The following is a 23,781-nucleotide window of genomic DNA, read 5'->3' on the forward strand; positions in this document are numbered from 1 at the left end:
ATTCTGGGGGCCTGGCTCAGGCGGGGGCTGTGTCTGCTTGGCCGGCAGAGGGGGCACGTGTGGGCTCTGGGGGCCGCTCTTGTCCCAGGCCTGCTTCTCAGTCACTGTCCAGCTTTGGCCGAGCCCGTCCTGCCCTTGGCCCCCCACACTGCCTGAGCCTCGGACATGGGGTCAGCCGGGGAGCCCATGTCAGAACCTGCGTGAGACCCAGAGGTGGTGAGCAGGCTGATATGTTTTGAAAACTGTCAGCTTGCGCCATTTGCCCCACTGCCCAGCGAGCAGCCCAGTGCAGCCCACAGAATGTTTGCCTGAGTGACTAGACGGTATGTGGGCTTCTGGCAAGTGCCCTATTCTGCACCCGGGCCTTGGAGGCACATTCGGGGGCAGCAGTCTCCCTTCCCTCTGCATCTGGGGTGGCGCTCAGGGACAGGGCCTGATTGGGTCCTCCTGCACCCCGTGGTTTTGTCCGGCCTCTGAATTCAGGGACTGGGCACCACTGACCCGGCCAGCCTTGAAGAGCTGGGCTTTCTCTCCACCTGCTGCAGATTGGGCTGCAGAGAAGTCAGGCAGCCGGGCCAGGGAAGGAATGCCCCTGGAGTGGGGTGGGGAGTCAGGGGCAATGAGACTTTCCTGCTGCCTGGCTTACAAAGCACGTCTATCCATGGCTGATGGGATTCTCACTGTAGCCTGGGCTGTTTCTGCAGTCCGTCTGCCCACCTTCTTCTCTCTCTTCATCTCCCCCTCACTTCCTTTCTTCCTTCTTTTGTTTTGTAACAAAGCAGCATGGAGAGGTTAAGTAACTCGTCTCACAGCTGGTGAAGATTGGGCCAAGTCGGCCCCATTCCAGGGTCCAGCCTTTCCCACTGCCCCTCTCTGCCTACAAGAATGGTTTTGTCCACTAGGACACACTGTGCACCTGCTGTGCTCAGACCCAGGCAAAGATGAGGCTGTGGGAGAAAGGGTGCCCCCCTCTTGCCCCAGGCTTTCCTCACTGCCTTGTGTCCTGGCGCTTCCCTGGCTTTGGCTAGGGAGGGAGGCTTTGTACGGGAGCTGGTGTCTCTCATCCCACAGGTTGGGGTGACGGTGAGGAAGGGGATGTATTTCCATGGTGGTGAGCCTGATGACAAGGATTAGAAGCTGCCAGAAGCCCAAGCTCCTCTCCCCCTTCCTGGGGAGCATGAAGCTCAAATAGGGCCAGGGGTCCCCTCCTCCCACTGGCCTTTCGAGCTCTCCCCATTTACTGGTTACCCCCTCTTCTGTGTTCCCCAAGATCTGCACACAACCAGCTTAGTGTTTTGTGTTCTGATTAGGATCTTGGGGCAGGGGTGGAGGGGCCCTGGAAGTCCTGGTATGCAGTGAGTACTCAGCAAACGTGAGCTACTTCTGCAGCTTTGAGCCTAGATGCCCGTGTCTGCTGTGGCACCTGCTGCAGAGCTGGGGCCACCATCTGGAGCGGGGAGAAAGCACATTAGCTGCATATGTGGGGAGCGTTCACGACGTGCAGGTGCTGCTCTAAGCACTTTTCACATGTTGACTTATCTGCTTCCTGCCACAGCCCTTTGGGCTGGGGATCCTATTTTCCCCCTTGCACAGAGAGGGTAAGTGACTTGCCCAGGGTCACACAGCACAGATGCCGTCCAGGCGGTCTTGCTTCAGAGGCTGGGCCGCTATAAATTTGTGAGGGAGGGAGGAAGAAATGAACAAGACTCAAATGCAATGTGGGGAAGGCGGAGAGCTAACACAGGCTGAACATCCTCTGGGTCCTTGCACATCATCAATGTCCTCAGAGACATCGAGAAATTCCCTTAGGGTCACACAGGAGCCAAGGGCATAGCTTGGGCGTGAGCCCAAGGAGCGTGGCTCTGCAGCCTCGCTGATTCCTAACTCCCCGTTCTACCTGTCCAGCCCACCAGGAGCTGGATCAGTAGCCAGTAAGGTTCAGCGAGAGCCCCGTGGGGACCCCCGAGAGGCCTCAGGGCAGAGGAGCTGGCTTCCACCCCCAGGCCTACACAGTTATGGGGTAGGCAGGACAGGGAGCCGCTGGGTGAGGCCACTCATTGCTAAGCTGTGTGTTTCTAACCAACCTCAGGGGGGTTTAGAGGAGGGAGCACAGCCAGGTGGGTGACTTAGAACAAGCCGCTTGCCCTTGCTGTACCTCAGTTTCCCTTTCTGTGCTGTGATAAACATCCTAGCTGCCCCTTAGAGCTGCTGTGTGCATCTCACAAGCCATCAGGGCTGGAACGAATTGCAAGCCAAGCTGAACAAAAATAAGGAGTCCTTAGGGATAAAAAGATTTTATTTATGAACATCTCAAAGTGTGGTCCTCGGACCAGCAGCAGCATCAGCAGGAGCCTGCCAGGAATGCAGAGCCTTGGGCCCTCCCCCAGCCCTGCTGAATCAGAACTGGCATTTGCACAAACTCCTGGGTGACTGTTGGGCACATTACAGTTTGGTCTAAGGAATATCTGGGCTCCCGCTTCCCCATTTCTGAGCTTTGGGCCCCCCTGGCCCCCCTATCCATAGCCCGATAGGGGTTCTTGCGTGGAAATCCCCATCTAATTTTCGGAAGCGCTCTGGCCTGGCAGGGCTTCTGCCCCTGATAGGAGCACATCAGATTCAAACCGGGAATGGGCAGAGGCTCTGACAGCCTCTGTGGCTTTGGCAGCCCTGATCAGGCCCCCTACATTTGTTTGGGAGCGCAGCCCCCCATGAGTCAGCAGGGCCGGCCAGACTACAACAGGGGTGCGGAGGAGGACATCCTCGGCTGGGATGCCGGAGAGCTGGGGATTGCCTTTGAGCAAGGGAAGGGCCTCTGTGCCCAGACAGTCTCCATCTCTATGCAGAAAGGCAAAGGGCTGAAACAGTGGCTGGAATGTTTTGGTTGGAAATAAGAGGGAACTTACTGATTGGGAACAAGCCAGCAAAGGATGTTGAGGGCTCCCACCTCCTTAAATGTGTAGCCATGTTGCAAGAGGTCAGGAGGCAGAGCTGGAAGGGATTCCCAGAGGTTCTCCATCCAGCCTTTCTGCCTTAGACTGTTTTGACATAGGGCAGGTGACTTGTCTAAGGCCACAGAGCAGGCTAGTGACAGTGAGAACCCCAAGCTTCTGACTCGCCATGCCTGGCGCGTTTCTTCATTACAGGTCTCTCTGGAGGCTGGGGATTGACCTTGATGCCCTTTGAGGTGTCCCTCCAGTCTCCCTTTGAAACGGTATAGAGGGCTTGGAGGCATGCGGGTGGGGACGAGGGAGAGGCTGACTTTCTGAGTCCAGCAGCCTTCAGGTGTCTCACTGTGTCCTGGCCCACTCGGTCCCCAAGACCACCGGGAATACCCGTGGAGCAGGGGGGCTGTGAGATAGACACAGCGAGTTGGGAACAGGGCCCCTGGAGACAGAGGGGTCCAGGTAGAGGAAGCAAGGGAAGGCTAAGGGCCTTGACCTCGGTGTAGGGACCACTGCTGCGGTCCTTGGACCAGTTACTTGCATCTGTTTGCCTACCTGCATGGAAGGAAGTGGACCAGATCTGTAATTCTCCATTGGAGCCTCATATTAGAATCACCTAGAGAATTTTTTAAAAATTTGGTGCTGGAAATTCTGATTTGGGAAATCTGGGGTAGGCCTACCCACGGCATTTTTTTTTTCAGCTCTCTAGGTGACTCTGGTGTGTACCTTCGCCCAGGTCTGAAGTGGTGGGGAGCTCGGGCAGGTGCTGCTGGGGAAGGACCTGGGGACGCAAGACAACAAGATTCCATGAAACTTTGAACTGAACGTCCCAGGGGTCCCGCTTCTAGCACTGCATGATGTTCAGTCCCGGATTTCTTAGATCGCAGGATTATAAGGTGTTCCCGTGCTGTGGGAGGAGGCTTCGACACAGGGTGATTCTGACACTTGGCTGTTCTAAATCGTATGATTTTAAGAGTCTGAGGTTCTGTGATCACTCTGTACCCGAACCAGGCGGTTCTGCACTCAGCCCGCTCTCTGGATTTCAACCTGCTGTGACTACTGTCCTTTCAAGTGAAGATCCCCTGCATCTCGGATTCTAACGTATTATTAGACTGACTTTCAAGGATTCTAAGAATCTAAGCTATTATGGTACTAACACTGAAAAAAAAAATTCTAAATTCAGCAACTCTGTGATCTGTCATTTCATCTAGGCAGTTGGCCGCCAGGGCCCGGAGCCTGGCCTTTGTCTCCCCAAGACAAGGTGGTGATTGTGCGAGCTTGGACGCGTGCCCCCTCCCCTGCTTGGCCTGGCTGGCCTCTCTTGGGGGAAGGGGTGGGGGTGGGGAGAGCAGAGACCCCACAGAGCTCTCTGTGCTCCGGTTCCGGCTGTGTCCCCACGGTAGAGGAGTGGAGGGCAGGACGAGTATGAGGGCTTGTCTGATCTGCAGCGGAAAGGCCGGTGGGCGACGCATGTAGCAACATCTCGAGCTCGCTTCATGCGTTGGCCCTGTCTCAAAACTGAGCTGTCATCTCCCAGGGTGTCAGTTTTGGCTCAGGACATTACCGTCTATCCCACCCAAAGCCCAGCCCTAAACACACACATGCACGCACCCTGGTTCCAGGTGGAAAAACTGAGGCCTGGCAGCGGGAGGTGACTTGCCTGAGGGAGCTGGTTGGTGGCCAAGGTCAGCTACTGCCAGGCGCCCTCCGACCAGTCCTCCTTAGGCCTTGCTTTCTGCACAGGATGGACCTTCTGTAGGACCAAGTCAGCCTTTAGGTCCCTCCGAGGTGATGGGGACCCGCCCGGCAGTTCAGGATCACACATTTCTGGCTGGCGGCTCACACACCAGGCCCAGGAGCAGCTCTCCCTGCCCCACATGACCTCCCCTGGCCGTTTCCTGCCTGCCAGGCCACGCCGTCTTCCGTTACACTCCCCTAGGACCGGGGCTGGCATGCACCGGGGCACGTTGGGCTCGGGGACTGGGAGGCAGACGGTGGGCTGGAAGCAGTGGGGTGTGGGGTGGGCGTCCTCACCGTGTCACCTCGAGAAAGCTCCTCTCTGGGGACCGGTGGATCCTTTTTTTATTGGTTAGACGATTAACTGAGATTCTATATAGGAAACCCTGACAGGCTGGGATGGGGCGGAGGCCGGCCTTGTCCATTGCCCGCTCCGCACCCACAGCACCCACCCGGCCCTGGCCCGTTCCTCGTGTTTGCTGAAGGAGATGGAGACTGGGCTTATTTGTATTCCCTGGGCGGGGTGGGCGGTGGTAATTTGGGATTTCAGACACTTCCCTGGGTTTTTACCCGAGGCAAGATAGGGAAGAAAGATTATAGAGGCGGTGGGCATCTGAGCTTTTAGACAGGTGTCCCTGTAACAATGATGAGCACCGCTAGTTCCTGGGTTCCAACTCTGGGCCAAGCACTTTGCATTCATCAGCTCATTAAATCTTCTCGGCTCCCCGCAAAACGCGTCATTCCCCACCCCCCCAGAGTGATGGGAAACCGAGGCTCAGAGAGGTTTGGCAGCTCCCCCCAGGTGCTTGCAGCCAGTCATGGTGCAGGCAGGCCTCGAACCTGGGTCGGAGCCGCATGGCCAGCGCCCTCTTGCACTTTGCACCTGGCTGGCTCAGGAGCTAGACGGCAGCCATCTCCTCCTGCCGCCAGGGCATAGAGAGACATTTTCCAGAACAGGGAAGGGTGGTTGCAGTTTTTCCTTCCTTCAGCATGGTTCCCTCAGTTTTCCAGACAGTCATTTGTGTGATTTTGAGAAGTCCAGAGCTGCCTGTGGCTGGGCCTCCCCCTGATCCACCGAAGCTGGTGGGGATGGGTGTAGAGCAGGGGCTCTGTGCAGCCCCACACTCGGCACCCGTGCACAGAGCGCCGAGTGTGCATGCGGGCACGTCCGCCCCTTGCCGATACGCTGGTACACACGCTCGCACAGGGGCTCACGCTGCTGCCAAGCCCCAGGGAGCCGTGAGGTGGACAGGAAGCTCGGCAGACCGGCCTCCCTTTGGGTCCTGGAGCAGCCTGAAGGGCCGCCGCTGTCCTCCTGACCATTCACTTCCCTGTGGGTTGACTTAAAGTGGAGCTGGCAGGTCATCTTAAGGTGTGTGCCTTTGAGACATTCCTGTGCGTGTTGTTCCTTGTGGGGGTTGCGTGCGCACATGCATGTCTGCAGACCTGTGGCCGCCCAGGGCCCAGCTCGGTGCATGGGCTCAATGGCCCTTTGTGGGCAGAGCAAGGAGGCTTTGCTCCAGACCTTCACATGCCAGCATCTCCTAGGTGCTTCCCGCCACCCCTGCCATCCGGGCCTTTTCGGTTGCTGGGAACGAAGCGAGGGTGGGAGACCGGGACCAGGAAGGAGCACGTGTGGGATGGTGGGCTTCCAGGGGGCTTGTCTCGGGTGCCTGTACCGAGTTACTGCCCCGCCGTCAGGGGGGACGTGCCCTCCGGAGTCAGGTGCAACGGCCTTCTCCTGTGGCGTGGAGGCCCTCCGGAAGCGCTGATGGGGGCCCCAGCCTGGAGAAGCTGGTCCCAGGAGGTGCTCCTTCCAGCCACATCCAGCTCCTTCCCCTTCAAAAGGGCCTTCTCCCTTTTGGGACTCCACACCTCTCCCACTGCCTCCTCCTCCTGAGCTCTGAAGAATCAGTTGTGCTGGGGCTGAGCCGGCAATGGGGAGCATGGGAGTTTCGAGTGTGGCCCTTCCTGCCCTGAGCCCGTGTGCTCACTGGCAGGGGAGTGTGCGTGTCTGCACACATGCGCGTGTGTGTGATAATTAGCACATGGCAGGGTAGCTGAACCCACTTCCACGTCAGCTCTGTGGTGGACCCTGTCCCCAGGGGCATCTTTCACCGGCTCAGGTGACAGGGTTATCGGCAACTCTTCAGGGCGGGCCTCTGGGAAGGAGCCAGGACAGACAGCTGTCATGAGGCTGTCCCATCTACCGCTGTTGCCTGCTGCCCAGGGATGGCCCGTCCCCCTTCCATCTGTCACTGCCAGCCGCAGGGCATCGCCATTGCCCTCCCCTGCCCCCCTCCCTCTGCTCCAAGCACCAGCCAAGAGGGGGTCCCTGGCCAATCCCCATAGCCATGCAGGATGGTTGAGGTCAGACAACCTCAGAGTCATTCTTGACTCCTGGCTGTCCCTCCCCAGGGTGAACCCAAGCCGGGGGGTGGGGGGTGGTAGCAGATCTCTGTCTCCTATCCGTCCTCTCTCCGCTACTCCTCCCCAGACTGGACCAGCAGCTCTTCTCGGCAGCATGGTGCAACACCCCCTCCCTGGCTGGTGTCCTCACATCCAGTCCCAACCCTCATTCAACCCATTCTCCATGCGCAGCCAGAGACCTTCTGGAAATGCCAGGCTCTTCTGGCCAGCCCTGATTTTAAACCCTTCCCTGGTGTCCCATGGCTCCGGGACTACCATCCAGCGCTGCAGTGTAGGCCCAGGAGCCTGTGTGGTCTGGCTCTCCGGAAGCCCCCCTTGCTTCCTGCCCCCCAGCCCTCTCCAGGAGGGGTTCCCCTGCCCTTCGTCTTCATCTGGCCCTGCTCGTTCCCTGTGGCCTCCTCCCCAACCATCCTGGCCCTGTGCTCCCAGAACACAGGGCTCTGTTCCCCAGAGCACGTCTCTTGGTATGGAGATCACTGTTGAAGTGTGGCACTTTTCTCTGTTAATTTGACATGGCTTTACTGAGTGTCTAGTACGTGCCAGGCTCTGTTCCTGGAACTGGGCACATACCATGGTGAACAAGAAGACAGCAGAAGAATGCAGCTCACGCTTTAGTGGGATGTCAGATGGTGAAGAAATGGGTACAGATGGGTGTGCTAGGGGGTTAGGTCAGGTCAACTGGAGTTGTCAGGGACAGCTGCTCTGAGAAAGGGATGGCTTGCTCGAGACAGGTGAAGCAAGGAAGGAGTGATGGGAGAGGTCTGTGGGAAGGACAGGCCTGGCTGAGGGAGCCGTAAGAACGGAGGACCTGAGGTGAGGCAAGGATGTGCGTGGCCCATTCAAGGAAGAGCAGGAGGGCCAGAGTGGCCCTCCTGACAGCTCCAGCTCAGAGGGAGGGCTGGTTGGGAGGGGAGGGGCTGAGGCATAGGAGTGAGCAAGTCCCCAGCCCTGCTCTCCCTTCTCCCACCTCCTCCCCCAGCTGGGCAGCCTTCCTCTAGGGGACATAGATGGGCACTTGTCTTGAGAGCCTCCCCCCTCCCCCCTGCCCTTCTGAACGCTCTCAGTGGGGACAGGAAGTGTCGGGCCTCGCCTCCCAGCTGCCCGGGTGGGATGCCACCGCGCAGGCTGGCCTGCCCAAGGAGGGACAGAGGCCCTATTGAGCTCAGTCTCTGGACCGGCAGGGACAATAGCCACACTGAGGACCAGGAACATCAGCCGGCATGCTTGTCCAGGAAGTCGCCAGGCCGCTGCCCGCCCCCCTCCCCAAGCCTCCCCAACCCCTTCTGACTTTTTCCTCTAGCTACTTTTTTCAGACTGATAGTAAGGTCCAAAATGGTCACTTTGTCCTTCACCTCCTCCCCAGAGGCTCCCTGCTCTGTGCCAGACCCATGCAGGGCCCTGGGATCAGAGAAGAATCCCACACGGTCTCTCTCCCCAGGGAGGGGACAGAGGATGAGACAACAGACGCACGAACCAAGACATCCCACGTACCTCCTGCACAGGGATGTACAGAGCACAGCGGCCCGCAGTGGACAAGGCTGGGTCTACAGGGAGAGCTGGTAGGGAAGGCTTCCTGGAGGAGGAGGAGGAGTTGTAGTTCTAAAGTGCTCCTGCACCCCGGGTCCCGTTTTGAAGGCATGATCGCCGTACGGCATGGCAGGGGCAGACAGGTGTCTTTTACAGGCTCAGAGGTGGAAGGAAGCCATGGTCTCCACCTTGGGACGTGAACTCTGGCTGCTTCTCCAGCCTGCGTGCTGTCCACTTACAGACTGTTTGCAGCAGAAGGGACCTAGGGCAGAAATGCCAACACAAGCCATGGGTGCCCATCACCCCCCAGCCCACGGGCACCTCCCCAGTCACACCCTCCTTGCCCGGAGAATCCTCCTCAGGCCAGTCCTCCGGGAGCAAGGAGCTGGAGTGACACCCAGGATGACCTGCCTGCCCTTCGTGGCTCTCTTCCCCCGCGCTTGCTGACACAAGGGAGACCGCGACCCACGAAGGGAAGGGAATGGTCTCAGGTCACAGAACATGTTGGTGGCGGCTGGGGCCAGGGTTCAGCTTTCCAGTGTGAGGCTTCAGAGGCTGGGACAGATCCCACCCCCCCCACCCCCACCGCCCGTGAAGAAGAGACCCCGCCGGTCCGCAGTGGCCCCTCACTGCTTCAGAAGTGTAATATTGAATGAGATGCTTGGGTTTTTCTTTCCAACCTGACTGTAAGCTTCTGGGGGCCGGGGTTCTGTCCATCCCACTGGGCACCCCGCTCCAGTGGCTCGTAGGTAGTTGGCACTCGGTACATGAAGTGTTGAGGCCATGAGTGGGAGACCCTGTGGCAGGAGGGGTAAACGCACACAGCGGCCACGCCTCAGTCCCTTCCCCACTCCAGGCCTGGTTGTTTGGTCCCCACTGGCCTGCGGAGGACTAGTGGGACCTCCAGGGGCATCACGGGCCCAGCTATGAAGCCAGTCACGTACCTGCCGGGACATGGTAAGCCATCAGCCCGGTCGGGGTGGTACTTGAGCTTCCTGTGGGGAAACTGAGACCCAGAGAGCCACAGTAGTGAGCTGGCAGGGGAGTCTTGCAACCTGGGCAGGGAGCTGAGCCAGAATCTCCTGACTTCTGGGCACCCGACCTGGCTACGAGCCCCCACCTCTGTACCTCAGAGACTGACTTTTCCTGATAGCCGGGCCCCTCGGGAGCTGTGCGTGCCAGTGCCAAGGCAAACAGCAGTGGCGGGGGTTGGTGGGGGGAGTGCCTGTAGGCCCTGAGTTCCTTTGCTCTCCTGAACAGACAGGGCCAGAGCCCCAAGCAGCCAGGCCCCCTGCTCCCTTCATTGTTCCCCGTGATGGTTTCCAGATGCTGAGGAGTCACAGGTTTGGGGCTGAGCCAGGAGAGCCAGGCCAGCCCTCCCCCAGCACCCCGCCGCCACCTCCACCAGCGCCAGTCCTGCTTTCAAAGAGATAGCCCTTCCTCCCACCGCAGGCTGTCGCCCCGCTCCGGCCCGGCAGACTCACTGTCCCGCCGTCAGCCCACCTCCTGGGGTGGGAGCCCTGTATTCCGCTCCTGGCTCTGACCCTCACTTGCTGTATGGCTGGGGCTACTCATTTGCCTTCTGGGTGCCTCAGTTTCCAGGGTGCAGAATGGGCATGTGGGGTGGGGGTGGGGCAGAGAAGACAGAGTCTGAGCGACACACTTACTTTAACAGACTGTTATCAATATCATCTAGAGCAATGGTTCGCACAGTGCGTCCCTGGGCTGGCAGCACCAGCAGCACCAGGAGCTTGTGAGAGATGCAGAAACTCAGGCCCATCCCAGACCTACTGGTTCCAAAACTGTAGGGATGGGACCAGCAGCCTATATTATAGCGAACCCCCACCCCCACCCCGCCGCCCCACCAGATGTTTCGGATGCAGGCCCAAGCCCAAGAAACAACCTGTACTCTAGGATTAGGAGCGTGTGGATCTCGAGTCAGGGAAATGGAATGCAGACTTCTCAGCTGTGTGGCTCTGGAAATGAGCCTTAGTTCCCTGGTAAGGAAAATGGGTCGATATTCCTCCCACGGTGCTGATTAAGTGAGACACTGAGCACCGGTCAGCCAGGTTCCCACACCACTCTTCTGGCAAAGACACTCGTGAGGGCAGGGTCGTCTGTCTGGCTCATGCTGCCACGTCAGTACTCTAAAGGATCTGGCTCAGAAGCCCAGTGGAGGGGTCTGCGCCCAGGCTCTTGGGGGCAAGGGCACTGCTTACTCTCATAGGTATGAAGTAGGCCCTCATGCCACCCGAGGGGTCGTGGCCCAGAGTGACAAGATGAGCGTCCCCGGGTTGCAGAGACCAGAAGGGTCCCTGCAGGCAGGAGTGGGCAAGGAAAGTGGGCAAGGAAGCTTCCTCTGGATCGGGTGGGGAGACAAGGTAGGCCGGACAGAAAGACTGGTGTGCACAGAGGGGAATGTGAGAACGAGTACCGCTAGCCAGGACCCTCCACCCCGCTCCAGTGATGGGCACACACTCTCTTTCCTCATGTGCAGCTGCCATGGGCAAGGGCAAGGACACCTCCCCAAATCAGAGTGGAGACCCTCTGGGAGGCACGTGGTGTCGTGGGAGTCAGCCAGGCCTGGGTTTGGATCTACTGCTTCCTGGCTGTGTGACATCAGGCAAATCTCCCCACCTCTCTGTGCCTTGGATCCCTCACCTGTAGGGATGAGAGTGAAGAGGGAATGGCTGATGGAGGTTACACCGCACACAGGCAGGACCCGTGAGGGTTTTATGGCGGGGACCCTGGGGCCCAGGGAGGGGAATGGAGCGTCTGGGGGCATGAAGCAGAGCTCCTCCGGAGCCATGCTGCGTTGAGCACTCTTGCCATGGGGACAGCGGGGAAGGGATGGTTTTGCAGGTGTGTGTAGTCCACGGGTGAAGAAGTGAGGTCCGCAGCAGTCTGGGCTATGGAGGTGAGAAGTGGGAGGCTTCTGCCTCCTCGTGAACCATAAGGGCAGCTCCTCCGCTGCTAGGTCCCACCCCGAAGGGAAAGAGCACAGGTAGGTTTGTGCTGTGGCAGTGGCCATGAGAGGCCCCCATATGCATCACGTGTCCGTATGCACACCCACCCTCCTGCCCACAGCCTGTTCTCTGGTTTCCATCCGACACTGTGGAACCACAGGAAAAGCTACCTGGGCTGGCCCATGGGAGCCTCTGAACCTCTGGCCCTGCCCAAACACAGTTGCCACAGGTGGCCTTGAAACCAGGCCGTGGCCTTCAGGACCTCACCTGGCAATGAGGGAATTGGACAACAACCAACAAGACTAGAGTTCAAGGCCTGCATTTTACTTGCTTGGATGGCCTTGGACAGGTGACTAAACCTCTCTGGGCCTCTGTTTCTTCATCTGGAAATGGGGGTCACAATGAAGCCTCCTGCAGGCCAGGAATGTGGCCAGTGCTGGTGGGCAGTGGACGTTCAGCACAGTCCTTTCCTGTCTGCGGTGGCTGTGGTCTCCTGAGCGACTCAGGCTCCAGCACTCACCCGTGGAAGGTTCTCAGAGGTGGACAGCTTGCTTCTCTTTCCACCCCTCCGAGGCCTGAGGAGATCGAAGCCCAGAGAGAGGAGGGACTGGTGTGAGGGCAGAGCCCAGGCTGGAGGTCGGGCCTGCAGCCTCCCTCCAGGCAGCCGTGGGAGCCCCAGCACTGGCTCTTGCCAGAGTGGCCCCAAACTGCTGACTTCAGCGTTTTACCGGCCAGGGCAGATCAGATTTCTTTTCTGGCTCTGGGCCACCCTCCACACCCTTCCCCCATCGCTATTTTGAGCTGAGTTCCCCTGTCCCCTCTTCCTAAGGCTTTGGCCCTTGTACCAAAGCCTCATCCCAGGTGAAGATCACCACTAGGTACCCTACTGTAACCTTCCTGTCCCCAGCAGGGCCCCTAGGATTAGCGCAGAGCTTTCCTCCAGCAGGTGGGGCTGGGCTGGTCACATGTGGCCTGGCCTGGCCAGGGACGGCCTCAGATGTGGAGCTGGGGACCAGCCAGCCTGGGGAAACAGCGTTGCCGGCCCGAGGTGGCCCTCCAGAGTGGTCAGTGCAGCCCAGGAGGGGTGTCCTGTGAGCGGAAGAGCCCACCCCGGGGCCCAGCATTGCCCCCTCCCGCCAGCAGCCCTGGTCCGCACACTTCACCCATCGTGGGCACTGCCCGTGCCCGTGTGCCCTTAGAGCCCACGTGCTCCGAGCCCCGCCCGGGACTCCGAGGGAAGCAGGAGATACAGAGGGCTCCCTGTCCCCACCGCACACATACGGACGGGTGGGGAACAAGAAGACAGCAATGGTTAAATTCGGGATGCGGCCTCCGGCACGCTGTATCATCTCCGGCATGCTGGAGGCAGGGTCAGGGCAGGACACGACCCGCAGCCAAGCGAGTGGTGCAGACCACACAGTCCCCTGGGAGTTTGGGGAGCTGGGGCCTTCACTGGGGGAGGCGGTAGGAGGGTTCTCAACTAGCGCAGGAGCCTGGGACTCAGAACTGAGTCCTCAGGGAGGGCAGTTCACTCTGTCTGGGATGGGGGAGGCCAGAGGGCGTGGCCTTTGAGCTTGGCCTTGAAGGATGCAGGGGCATTCCCCAGGTAGAGAAATGTTTAGGGCATCCGAAACAGCAAGAGCAGAGGCCTGGGGCCGGGGTGGGGGTGGGGAGGAGGACACAGCACTTACAGATAATGATTTTGCTGTCCTTGAGTGTAGGTTTTGTAGGAGGGGGACTAGCTAGCGGGCACTAAGGTGAGAAGGTCATCTGGGCCCCGTGGGGAAGGGACTCAAATGCCTAAGGTGTTTTTGCCTCAGTCCTGCAGTTGGGGGTGGGGCGGGGGGCTGTCTGAGGCAGCTGTGCTCATTAAAATCTACTGGGGAGGCTGCCCTGCTGACACCAGGTTGTGTCTGAAGCGGGGGAAGGGGGCACAGTCAGACGGGCCACCCAAACGGGGATGTGCAGGGACCGGGAGGCCTACTCGGAACCAGCGGTTTTCAGACTCAGTAGCATCCAGCTATGGGCCGACCGCAGGCTGGTTGCGAATCTTCTATCCATCTCCTGCAGTGGCCGCGGTGTGGGCGCGGTGTGGGCCGCCGTTCTCTGCAGGCGCACGAGGGGAGGAAAATCTACATCTTTTGCAATCGCTATGATTCGGATGTTTTTCACCCCTTCGGACTGGCCCCTCTTCCCCTCCCCGCCCCTGAGTTCTGATCCATGCGGTTTGCTAGTGGAGGAAGGCCAGAAGCAGGAAACAGATAACTCAGGGAGGGGTTGTTCATGTGATTCAAAAGTCTTTGCTTTCCAAAAAGTTTAGCCCTGAAAGGCTTCACATTGCCTGGCCTCGGGGTGGGGTTGGAGAGAGGGGTTTCTGCCCTGCTGTCACCAGGGCTCCCTGGGGCACAGGCACGGAGCTAGAGGCATGTGGGGGTGTGGGCGGGGTGCCTGGAGGGGCTCCTTGGTCTCTGTGTGTCCGTTTCCGCTTTCCCTTGTAGCTCGCTTCCCGCCTTCTCTAACCTCGTCCTGTCACTCCCTGGTCCTCCTTTCCCAGACTGCCCTGTCCTGCTGCCCTGTCCCGAACAGGGGCTCTTGGCTCCCACCCTACCTCACCCTCCCTGTCCTTTGTAACTGATGTCTCTGCCTCCCCTTGCCCTGCCTCTCTCTGCCTACCCACCGCCCCCCTCCCCCGCCTTGATTTCCCCTCTTTCTCGGCTCTTCCCTCCTCTCCACACCCCCACTCCGTGCCCCCTCCCCAGGGTTTTCCTGAGACCTTTTCCTGGCACTGTGAAAGCTTCCATTGTTCCCGGCACTTTGACAAACCCTAGTGTTGTGGAATCAGGATGGCATTTTTGCTGCGGCTTTGGGCTGGGAACGGGGCGGGAGGGGTGACAGGAGGCTGGGCTTTCTGGGCCCATGCTGGGCTGCGGCAGGAACCCAGAAAAGGGGAGGGGGCTGGAGGAGGTGGCCAGGACGCTTGTGCTCAGACAAGGGGGCCCTTGAGGCTCCAGAGGAAACCCAGGGTGGCCTCTTGGAGCGTCCTTCCTCCCTCCCAGCAGCCTGCAGGCCGCCAGGCCCAGCCCACCTGTCCCTCTGATTCCTGCTTCCTCTGGGGCCTCCGTGGACCCTGCAGCTGCGTGGACCAGGCTGCAGACACCGAGGCGGCCCTCCTGCCTGCCTCCATGGGCCATGTGTGTGGACATGTGAGTGTGGGAGTCTTTGGAGGGTCCCCAAAGCAGGGAAGGAAAAGAGTGGGTCTCAGCACGGGACAGACTTGAGCCCAGAACCTGGCACCACTGCCTACTAATTATGTCACTTAGGACAAAGTCACTGCCCCTTTCCAAGCCTCAGTTTCCTTTTCTGTCATTAGGGTTAAGAGTCCTGATTTTGTAGGGCTGTTGCATCGATTAGAGATCATCTCAAGTGTCACGCACGGGCTCCATGCCTGTCACCTGGGAGGATGATGTGTAGACTCTGCCTGAGGATATGGGTCCAAGAGTGTTTCTACAGGTGTGAGTCTCACTTGGGCCAGAGCTAGAAGTGTGTGGTTGACCGTGTCCGTGACTGGTGTAGGCCGCAGTTGGAGAACGGGTCACGGGACTGAGCCCTTTGGAAGGCCTCACTGTGAGAACATTCCTCATCTGTCTTCCCGGAATATTCACCCGGCCTGGTGCAGACTAGGTAGTCCATAGCTGTTAGTTGAATGAATGAGTGATTGAGGCAGGGTCCAGGGGCTGAGGTCAGAGGTGGGATCATGTTCCTAGAAACAGGCTTGTGCTCTGGTTTTCTCATAGCTATTCCGTGGAGAGGCTGTGCACAAGGAGGGAAGGGTTGCTTTGGAGCTAGCAGATTGGGTTCAAGTCTTGACTCCATAGCTGTGGGACCTGGGACCTGTTGTTTGGCCTCTCTGGGCCTCAGTTTGTTCTTCTGTCAAATGGGGAGGCTGTGGTTGGGAAGGGGCTGGCACATAGTAGGTGCTCATTAAATGTCGGTGTCCCAGATCCTCCCGAACAGCCCCCTCGCTTGCAGGCGAAAAAACTGGTGATGAGCGTCAGAGAGCAAGGGCCCAAACCTGGACCTCTGGCCACAGCCCCTGTTCAACCCACGTGGGCCCACACAGCAGGGAGGGCAAAAGGGTAAGCCTGAGGAAGGGGGGGTCGGAAGGGAGCATCCAGAAGCGGGACAGTGCCTCTTCCAGGAAGGACCCCTAACATCCAGAAAGAGTCCCCAGAACCCTCTTGAACTATCCAGGAAGGGCCAGCACAGCCGCACAAATGGTCCTGGGACTATGACAGGGCCTCCTTGTGGAAGGGCATCTCAAACCCCCTAAACCCAGGGCTCTTCCTCTCTTGACTTTGGGCCCAGAGCTCCTCAGGCACCCGGCTGCAGGAGAGCAGGCAGACAGGGTGGGATGGGGAGCCGGCAAGGAGCCCATCTGGTCCTTATTTCCTTCCCCTTCTGCTCCCGGCTGCGGCCTTTGCCTCTCCACTTAACGCACCGTGGGCTGGACTCGCGCCCCACAGCAGACAGGGGAGCGGGAGTGGGGCTGCCAAGACGCACGTTGACTTACGGGCCCCAGAGAGAAAAGTGACCCTGTCCAGCAGGTCCAGCAGTCAGTGCCACTCTCATTCTGGACATGGGGAATCTGAGGCCCAGCGAGGGGAAGGGAGGCCCCCAAGGGCACCCAGCATGCCAGGACCCGTGTGTGACGGTACCAGCGGATCCCTGTTTCTCCGGGTTGTGGCCGGGTGGGTTTCTCATCTTTGTACCAGCCTGGCAGGGCAGTGGAGAGAGTGGGCTTGAGTCGGGGGCCTTGGTTCAAATCCAGACTCTTCCTTTTGCTGGCAATGTGGCCTTGGGCAAGTCCTTTCAACCTCTTTTTGCCTCAATGTTCTTTTCTGAAGACTGGGACAGACCAGGCCTAGCGCACGAGGCGGTGGTGTTTGTAAGAATACCAAGAGAGCCTGGCCCTGGCAAGACCTGTGGGGAGTGTGGCCATTCCTCCGTCGCAGAGCTTGGCGGGCCGCAGGCTGCCCTCCCAGGCAGGCGGGGGTGGTGTGGCCAGGGTTGGGGTGTGGCTGGGGGGCACAGCCAGAACCCTAGATCCCGAGAGCAGAGGCCGTGTATCCTGGGGCAGAACCTGGCATGGAGTCCTGACATGACATGAGCCTCCGCAGTCCCACCCTGCTGACCTCTCTGGGGCACTGGGTTCCCGGGATTCTCTGCCACAAGTTACCAAGGTGACAATGTCCTCCTGCTGCCAAAGGGACACTATCTAAAAAGGGGCCGAGGGAAGAGCGAGCTTCACCCTCAAGGCTTACTCTGGGTGGGACTCCAGGAAGCAGGGGCAGGGAAATTGACTGGCAGAATGACTAGCCAAGCTCTTATGTCATGTGACAGGTGTGGATACTTCCCAGCTGTCCTCAGTTGAGGGAGCCGGTAGGATCTAGGAGGTGGGAAGTCTGCTCCGTGGCTGGGGGCAGGGCAACTCTTCCAACAGGACGACCAGCATCCAGAGGTCGGCCAGTGTCCAGGACGCGGGCCCCAGTGGATGCACCTGCGGGGGCAAAGCGAGGGCAAGTATGGACAGAGTTGCCATCTCCATGGGTTGCCACCTCCGTGGGAAAGCATGGGGCGCCCCCTCGTGGGCAGAAGGTGCTGGCAGGCCAGGGAGTTGGCTGATGAGCTGTCATCATCCTCTCCATCAAAGTCATACCTACTCCTTAAAGACAATTCATTAATTAGAATAAAGAATTCTGTCTCCTAAAGGCAACCTCTGAACACTTCTGACCTTTTTCCTTACAGCCTTTTTCATGCCCACTTTTCCTTTTTACGGTTTTACTTTAGGGAGTCGTTTATAGCCTATCACTTGTCCTGCTTTCCTTATAAACATTTCCCAAACCCTTAAAAAAATTCCTCATGAGTATTTTAATGGTTCACTGTCACTCATCCAATGAGTGTAACATCACTGAGGGGGCCAGAGCACTGGTGTTGGTATTTAGACCGTTCTAGTTTTGCACGTCATAAACCATGCTGTGATGAACATTTTTTTTTTAAGATTTTATTTATTTATTTGACAGAGATCACAAGTAGTCAGAGAGGCAGGCAGAGAGAGAGGAGGAAGCAGGCTCCCCACTGAGCAGAGAGCCCGATGCAGGGCTCGATCCCAGGACCCTGGGATCATGACCTGAGCCGAAGGCAGAGGCTTTAACCCACTGAGCCACCCAGGCGCCCCCGTGATGAACATTCTTGAACACCCTGTTGGTCCCCATCTCTGATCAGTTCCTTAGGATGGTTGCCCGGAAATAGATTTGCTGGGGGAATGGACATTTCTAAAAAGTGTAAAGGCTTGTTGCCTAGTTGTGCTCTAAGAATCTAGTAGGAAATACACCTGTTCAGCCCTACCCCCAGCAATGTGTGAGAGGACCCCCTCTCCACACCTGCAGGTCGACTTTCCTCAGCAAGAGCTGGAGTACTACAGAGGGGGAGGTGCCCTCAGAATAACCTGACCAAGACAGAGGCCTCCTCGGCAGCCTTCCTGATAGTTATTTACCCAGCCCCCTGCTTGCATACCCCCAGTGACAGGGAGCTCACCATCTTACAATCAACCCTAAGAAATCTCATGAGCTGTTGGGAAAAAAACATGGAGCCATTCTGAGAAAGTGCCCAGATCAGATCAGCATCATCCGCCTCTCTTCCCAGGCTTCCCTGGATGACTCCTCCCACAACCCGCCCAGCTTTGCTCTTGTGGCTCCTTGGCCCAACTCCTCTCCCCTCCCCCACAGCAGCCGCCACCATCCACTTCCCAGGCTGCCCAGTGCAGGGATTCTAGCTGTGGTATGGACGTCTGAGGATCCATCCCCATCTCTCAGCTCAGTCCGTGGCCTGCTGTGTGTCCTTGAGCAAGTTGCCTTGCCTCTCTGGCCTCCAGAGGTCCTGTCTGTGCTACGAGGGGTGGTGTCTTTGTGCCACTGAGTTTTGCCCGGGTTGCTGGCTGATGTGATTCCCCAGAGGGGTACGTGGCAGGGGCCCGGGTCAAGAGAGCAGGTCAGACCTGGCACCCTTCCCAGGCAGGGCGGGCGGCGGCCCCTGCAGCACTGGGCACTCAGCGTCTGTTTCATGTTGAAGTTTATGAGAAGAGGCTGGCCTTTCTGGGAGGAGGCAGGGGGAAAGTGTGGGGGGTAGAGGAGCCTTTGTTCCGTCAAAAATTCCTCCTCCCTTTGGCCCTGCCTTCCTCTGTAAGCATAAACAGTGTTGGGATAAGTCCTTCCAGGAAGCGGCTTCTCGCTGTTGGGCTGAGAGAGCAGCCCGCTGGCCCGTCTTTCCCTCCCTGCATCATCTGCCTCTTCACCCCTGCCCTGCGGGTCACTTCTCCCCTCTGCCCGCAGGAGTGCAAAGCCACCAGGCTGGGCTGAGCAGAGGGGCTGGGGGTTTCAGCTTCGTGGTGGGGATCACTTAAGGGTGACAGACAGCAAAAGGAAGCCCAGGGTAGCCTTGTGGCAAAGCCTCGCACGCCGGAAGCTGGAAGCTCTTCGGCAAGTCCTGCCCCTGCCCCATGCCTCCGTTTCACCATCTGTTAAATGGGTTGATGATATTCCTTACCCCCACAGGATTATGGGAAGAGCTGAGTGGGAGCCTGACAGGCCATGGTGGTGCCTCATAAGCATCTGCCCTCGCTCTTCCCTCTGTTCTCTGCTAGCAGCCCCCTGCAGAGCTTCCGTGGCCTTCCTCTCTCTTTCTTGGTTCCTTTCTGAAAATTCTAGAAGGTGAAGACACCTAACGCAGTCCGGTTTTTTGCCTGCCACCTCCCCCGCCCCCGGGGATAGCAAGCCCACCTTCCACCCAGACCCCCTCCCATCTTCGGAGCTTTCCTCCCGTGATTTCCACCTCCTGATCTCAGCCCCAGCCTCTGCCTCACCCAGAACCATGAATGCCTCCCACCCTTCCAGCCGCGCTGAAGGGCGGGCCCCTCCCATCCTCCCATCCTCCCATCCTCCCATCCTCCCATCCTCTCGGGTTTCCAGATGAGGAAACCAAGGCACAGAGAGGTTGAGTAACTGACGGAGGGTCCCCCAGATTGTCCCGGGCAGAGGCGGAAGGCCGTCACCAGCATCTGGCTGTGACTTCTGGGCTGTGGGTCACGTCCCAAGCACAGGGGTGTCAGAGCGGCGCCCTCCCAGGGTGGGGATGGTGTGCTGAGGACCTCTGGTCCTGTAGGAGGCTGGGGCCCCCGTCCCTGGGCCCTGCCCAGCAGTTCACACTCCCTGATGGACGGCTCCAGAACAGCTGGTTTTCTAATTACACCGTGTAGTGTTGCTTCCCGACCCTCCCCTCACTCCTGCCTCTCATCTGCCGGCTTCTGTTTCTGGTGCACACTCTATATCATCTTTTTCGTGTGGGTTTTCTTCCTGCTCGTCTCTGAAGCAGAAACCCTTTGGGAACCAAATTGCCGACCCTGCCAGGGATCGTCATCCTTCACTAGGCTGGGTACCCCCTCCCTCTGACCCATGCCCGCACCCCCCCTACCTCCCTTTGCCCCAGCTGCAGGGCCTATCCGTTTCGGAATCAAGCAGTCCCCTTTCAGTCAAGGGGTGTCAAATCCTAACCCCTGGTGGGTCACCCCAGGCCTACCCATCATTCCCTTTTGAGTGGAGGTGCCTTGGAGAATGGAGACACTAGGGAAAGAGTTCACGTAGTACTTCTTTCAGGATTCTGAGGAAGGGGAGCCACAGAAGCTAGAGTGGCTTAGATGTTGACATTCCAGGCACCAGGTAGGAAAGGTAGCCCTGGGAGGGATTAGAGGGCTCACCGCACACCCACTAGCTTCGTACCAGCAGAGCTCAAAGTGCCTTCCGAGGCATAAGTTGACTCCTGTACTGCAGTATGCCTGGAGCCTGGATGCCGAGGGCTCCCCTTGGCATGACCAGCCTCTCTCCCCGACCTGCCAGTGCCGAGAGCCAGCCCCGTCTTAGCGCTCAGACCCAACCTCCTCCCCAGGATATCATGGCTGCCAGGAAGGCCAAGAAGGATCCAAAAGACATTCGGCCGCAGGCCCAAGAGATCAGGGCAATATTCTTGTCACTTTCTAGATTTAGATTCACATACTCAGCACATATGTCCCTTTTTAGTATTTTGCTTGAAATTCTAGTAGGCTGTCACCAAGTGGTGGTACTGGCTCCTGGGAATAAGACATGATTCCCAGAGGTAGCAATGATCACTTGTATGCTGCTATTGTTCTGTGTTCGTAAATCGTAATAATAACTAACACCGCTGTTTTATGTATCGGGCACTGTCTAAGGGTTTCCTGTGTATTATCTCAGTTAGTCCTCAGAACAGCCTTATGGTAGTTCCTGTCATTATCCTTGTGAAGTAACTTGCCCAAGATCACAAAGCTAGGATTGGGATCCAAAGTCTGTGTGCTTAACCTTTATGCACTCCTTCGTAAATGGGCAACTACCCAGAGGAACATTACTGTAGAAACAGATCACCTCGTAGTAAGCATGACACATGGGTTCCCGGGGGCTCTTGTTACAATGCAGATTCTAATTCAGTAGATGTAAGGTGAGGCCTGAGAGTCTGCATTTCTAACAAGCTCCCGGGGAATGCCGTGGACACAGTCTAGGACCCACACTTTGAAGAGTGCTGGCGTAGAACCTGTGTTTAAGCCTATCTCAGACCTGGAGCGTGCAAGCCCGGAAGATACGATGTCAGTGCAGGGAGCTGCTGGTCGGAATGGAGAGGACCCTCCTTGGCCGCAACTGATGGTCACCACCGAGATTTCTGGACCAATGTGGTCATAGATCTAGGTGACATCCTCCATCTTCAAACACTGGGGTAACGAATCCAACTTTATAAAACACCATGCTGCTCGTACACAAGTTTTCATAGCAGTATTATTCATAATAGCCAAAGATTTAGAAACAACCCACATGCCTATCATCTGATGAACAAGTAAATAAAACATGGCATAGCCATATGATGAGATATCATTTGGCAACAAAATGGAATAAAGTACTGGTAGGTGATACTACCTGGATGGAGCTTAAAAGCATTACACGGGGGGCGCCTGGGTGGCTCAGTGGGTTGGGCCTCTGCCTTCGGCTCAGGTCATGATCTCAGGGTCCTGGGATCGAGCCCCGCATCGGGCTCTCTGCTCAGCAGGGAGCCTGCTGCCCCCGCCCCCCCGCCTGCCTCTCTGCCTACTTGTGATCTCTGTCAAATAAATAAATAAAATCTTAAAAAAAAAAAAAAGCATTACATGGACAGAAGCCAGGCCCCACAGGACAATTATTGTACGACTCTTCTGGATGGACTAGTTACAACAGGGAAATCTATAGCCTGGTGGCTGCCCAGGGCTGGGGAAGGTGAGACGGTGGAGGTAGTCTGTCGAGTGACTGTTAATGGATACAGGGTTTCTTTCGGGGGAGTATGACAGAATGTTCTAAACTTTGCTTGTAGTGATGGTTGTTAGACTTGGTGAGTATCCTGAAACCCATTGAATTGTATACCTTACACGGGTGAAATGTGGGGTGTATGAGTCCTATCTCGCTAAAGCTGTTTAAAACAAAAAGGAAAAAAACACCATGCAGGAGAGAACCAGTCTCTTCAATAGATAAAGTGCAGTTACAAATCAACAAGAAAAATAACAAACCCCAGCAGAAAAAAAGATCACCAAGGACATACACCAAGACTCAACAAAGGAAACACGACGGTTCTTAAATGTGTGGGGAATTCTCTGTTGTTCATGATAAAAGACATACACATCAAAGCCACTCTGAGAAGATTCTCTACCTCTTAGATGGGCGACGGCAGAAACTTCCAGCAAGGAGATAGGACGTTAAGTTGGTGCCCCTGCATTGTGGTGCAGCAGAAGCTGGGACTAACTTGTCATTACCTTCCACAATTGAAAGTGCACATACCCCGCAGTTTTCCTTCCGAGCATCTGTCCCGCAAATGTCCTCTCCCGTGTGCAAAATGTGACACCTGCCCCCCACACACCCACACAATTGTTCATCATAGGGTTGTCTGTACACCAACCCAGAAGCTCTGTAATGGCACCGGGCAGACCCTGGAGCTCCTAGAGACTCCACACTGGTACAGCCATTAAACACGAGTCAGTAGGACTGTGTGTCCTGATTCGGGGAGAAGATATACCATTACGTATCTTATAATAATAATAATAATATGCCTGAGCTAGATTATGAAGTGAAACAGGGAAGGCACAGAACCAATGCCTGGTGGGCCCATGGAGCGAGGGACAAGGATGCATGTGTGTCTGTGTGTGCTGCGTGTGTCTGTAAATGCAGAGCCCACCTCCGGGCTGGTGGGAAGGAAAGGAAGGTGGCCTCCAGGAGGGGAGCCGGTGGCCAGGCCCCGGGGGAGGGGAGACACCCCTTCACTGTACCCCAGATTGCATACTTGTGCCCCTGTTGTCTCACCAACGACCATGCAGACCACACCTCCGGAGGGGACAGGGCATGCCAGAGATCACCTGTGTGCAGGTGCATGGGACTGCTAGCTGCCTTTTTATGCTGTGAGTCAGAGAAGTCATTCCTGGCCATGGTCTCATACTTTGTTCCCTGAAATCTAGAAAAGATGTGAATCACCCACCACCTCCTGTTCTCTGACTCCCTGTGTGGGTCTCCTAGCCTTGGGATTCCCGTGTGTGTGTGTGTGTGTGCACGCGCGCTCTGGGGGTGGCCTTGGCATTCTCTGGGTGGGGGTGAAAAGTGCCTTACCCCCTACCTGTGGGGATCCTGTAGGGGCGTCATTTTGGCCTGGTGGGCCCCAATGCCCTGTGTTTGCTTCCTGTCCTCTAGGCACGCCCCAAAGGCGAGGGTCTGACCCCGTACCAGGGCAAAAAGCGCTGTTTCGGCGAGTACAAGTGTCCTAAGTGCAAGAGAAAATGGATGAGCGGGAACTCGTGGGCCAACATGGGGCAGGAGTGCATTAAGTGCCACATCAACGTGTATCCGCATAAGCAGGTGAGCGGGGCGGGGCCGGGGGCGGGGAAGTGGGGGCCAGAGGGGCTCTCATGAGGGCCTGGGGGCTGACCTGGATTGTTATTGGGCCTCAGCTTACACCTGCATGTGACAAGGATGAGACCAAATCTCTCCAAGCTGGCCCTTTGTCGATCTCCTCTGAAATGGGAGTGAGAGAGCACCACTTCTCTGGGAAGG

At 57.5% G+C, this 23,781-nt stretch overlaps 1 protein-coding gene across 1 annotated transcript in view; it reads left to right on the forward strand.

Annotated features, from left to right (window-relative positions):
• ZCCHC24 (zinc finger CCHC-type containing 24) overlaps positions 1–23,781 on the forward strand; it is a 60,064-nt gene that overhangs the window by 25,949 nt on the left and 10,334 nt on the right. The window contains exon 3 of the mRNA XM_080822440.1: positions 23,422–23,586. Coding sequence (XP_080678566.1) covers positions 23,422–23,586 — 165 coding nt within the window. The remainder of the gene's footprint in view (positions 1–23,421; positions 23,587–23,781) is intronic.

This window comes from Martes martes, assembly GCF_963455335.1.
Source record: "Martes martes genome assembly, chromosome: 14".
In the NCBI taxonomy this organism is placed as follows: Eukaryota; Metazoa; Chordata; class Mammalia; order Carnivora; family Mustelidae; genus Martes; species Martes martes.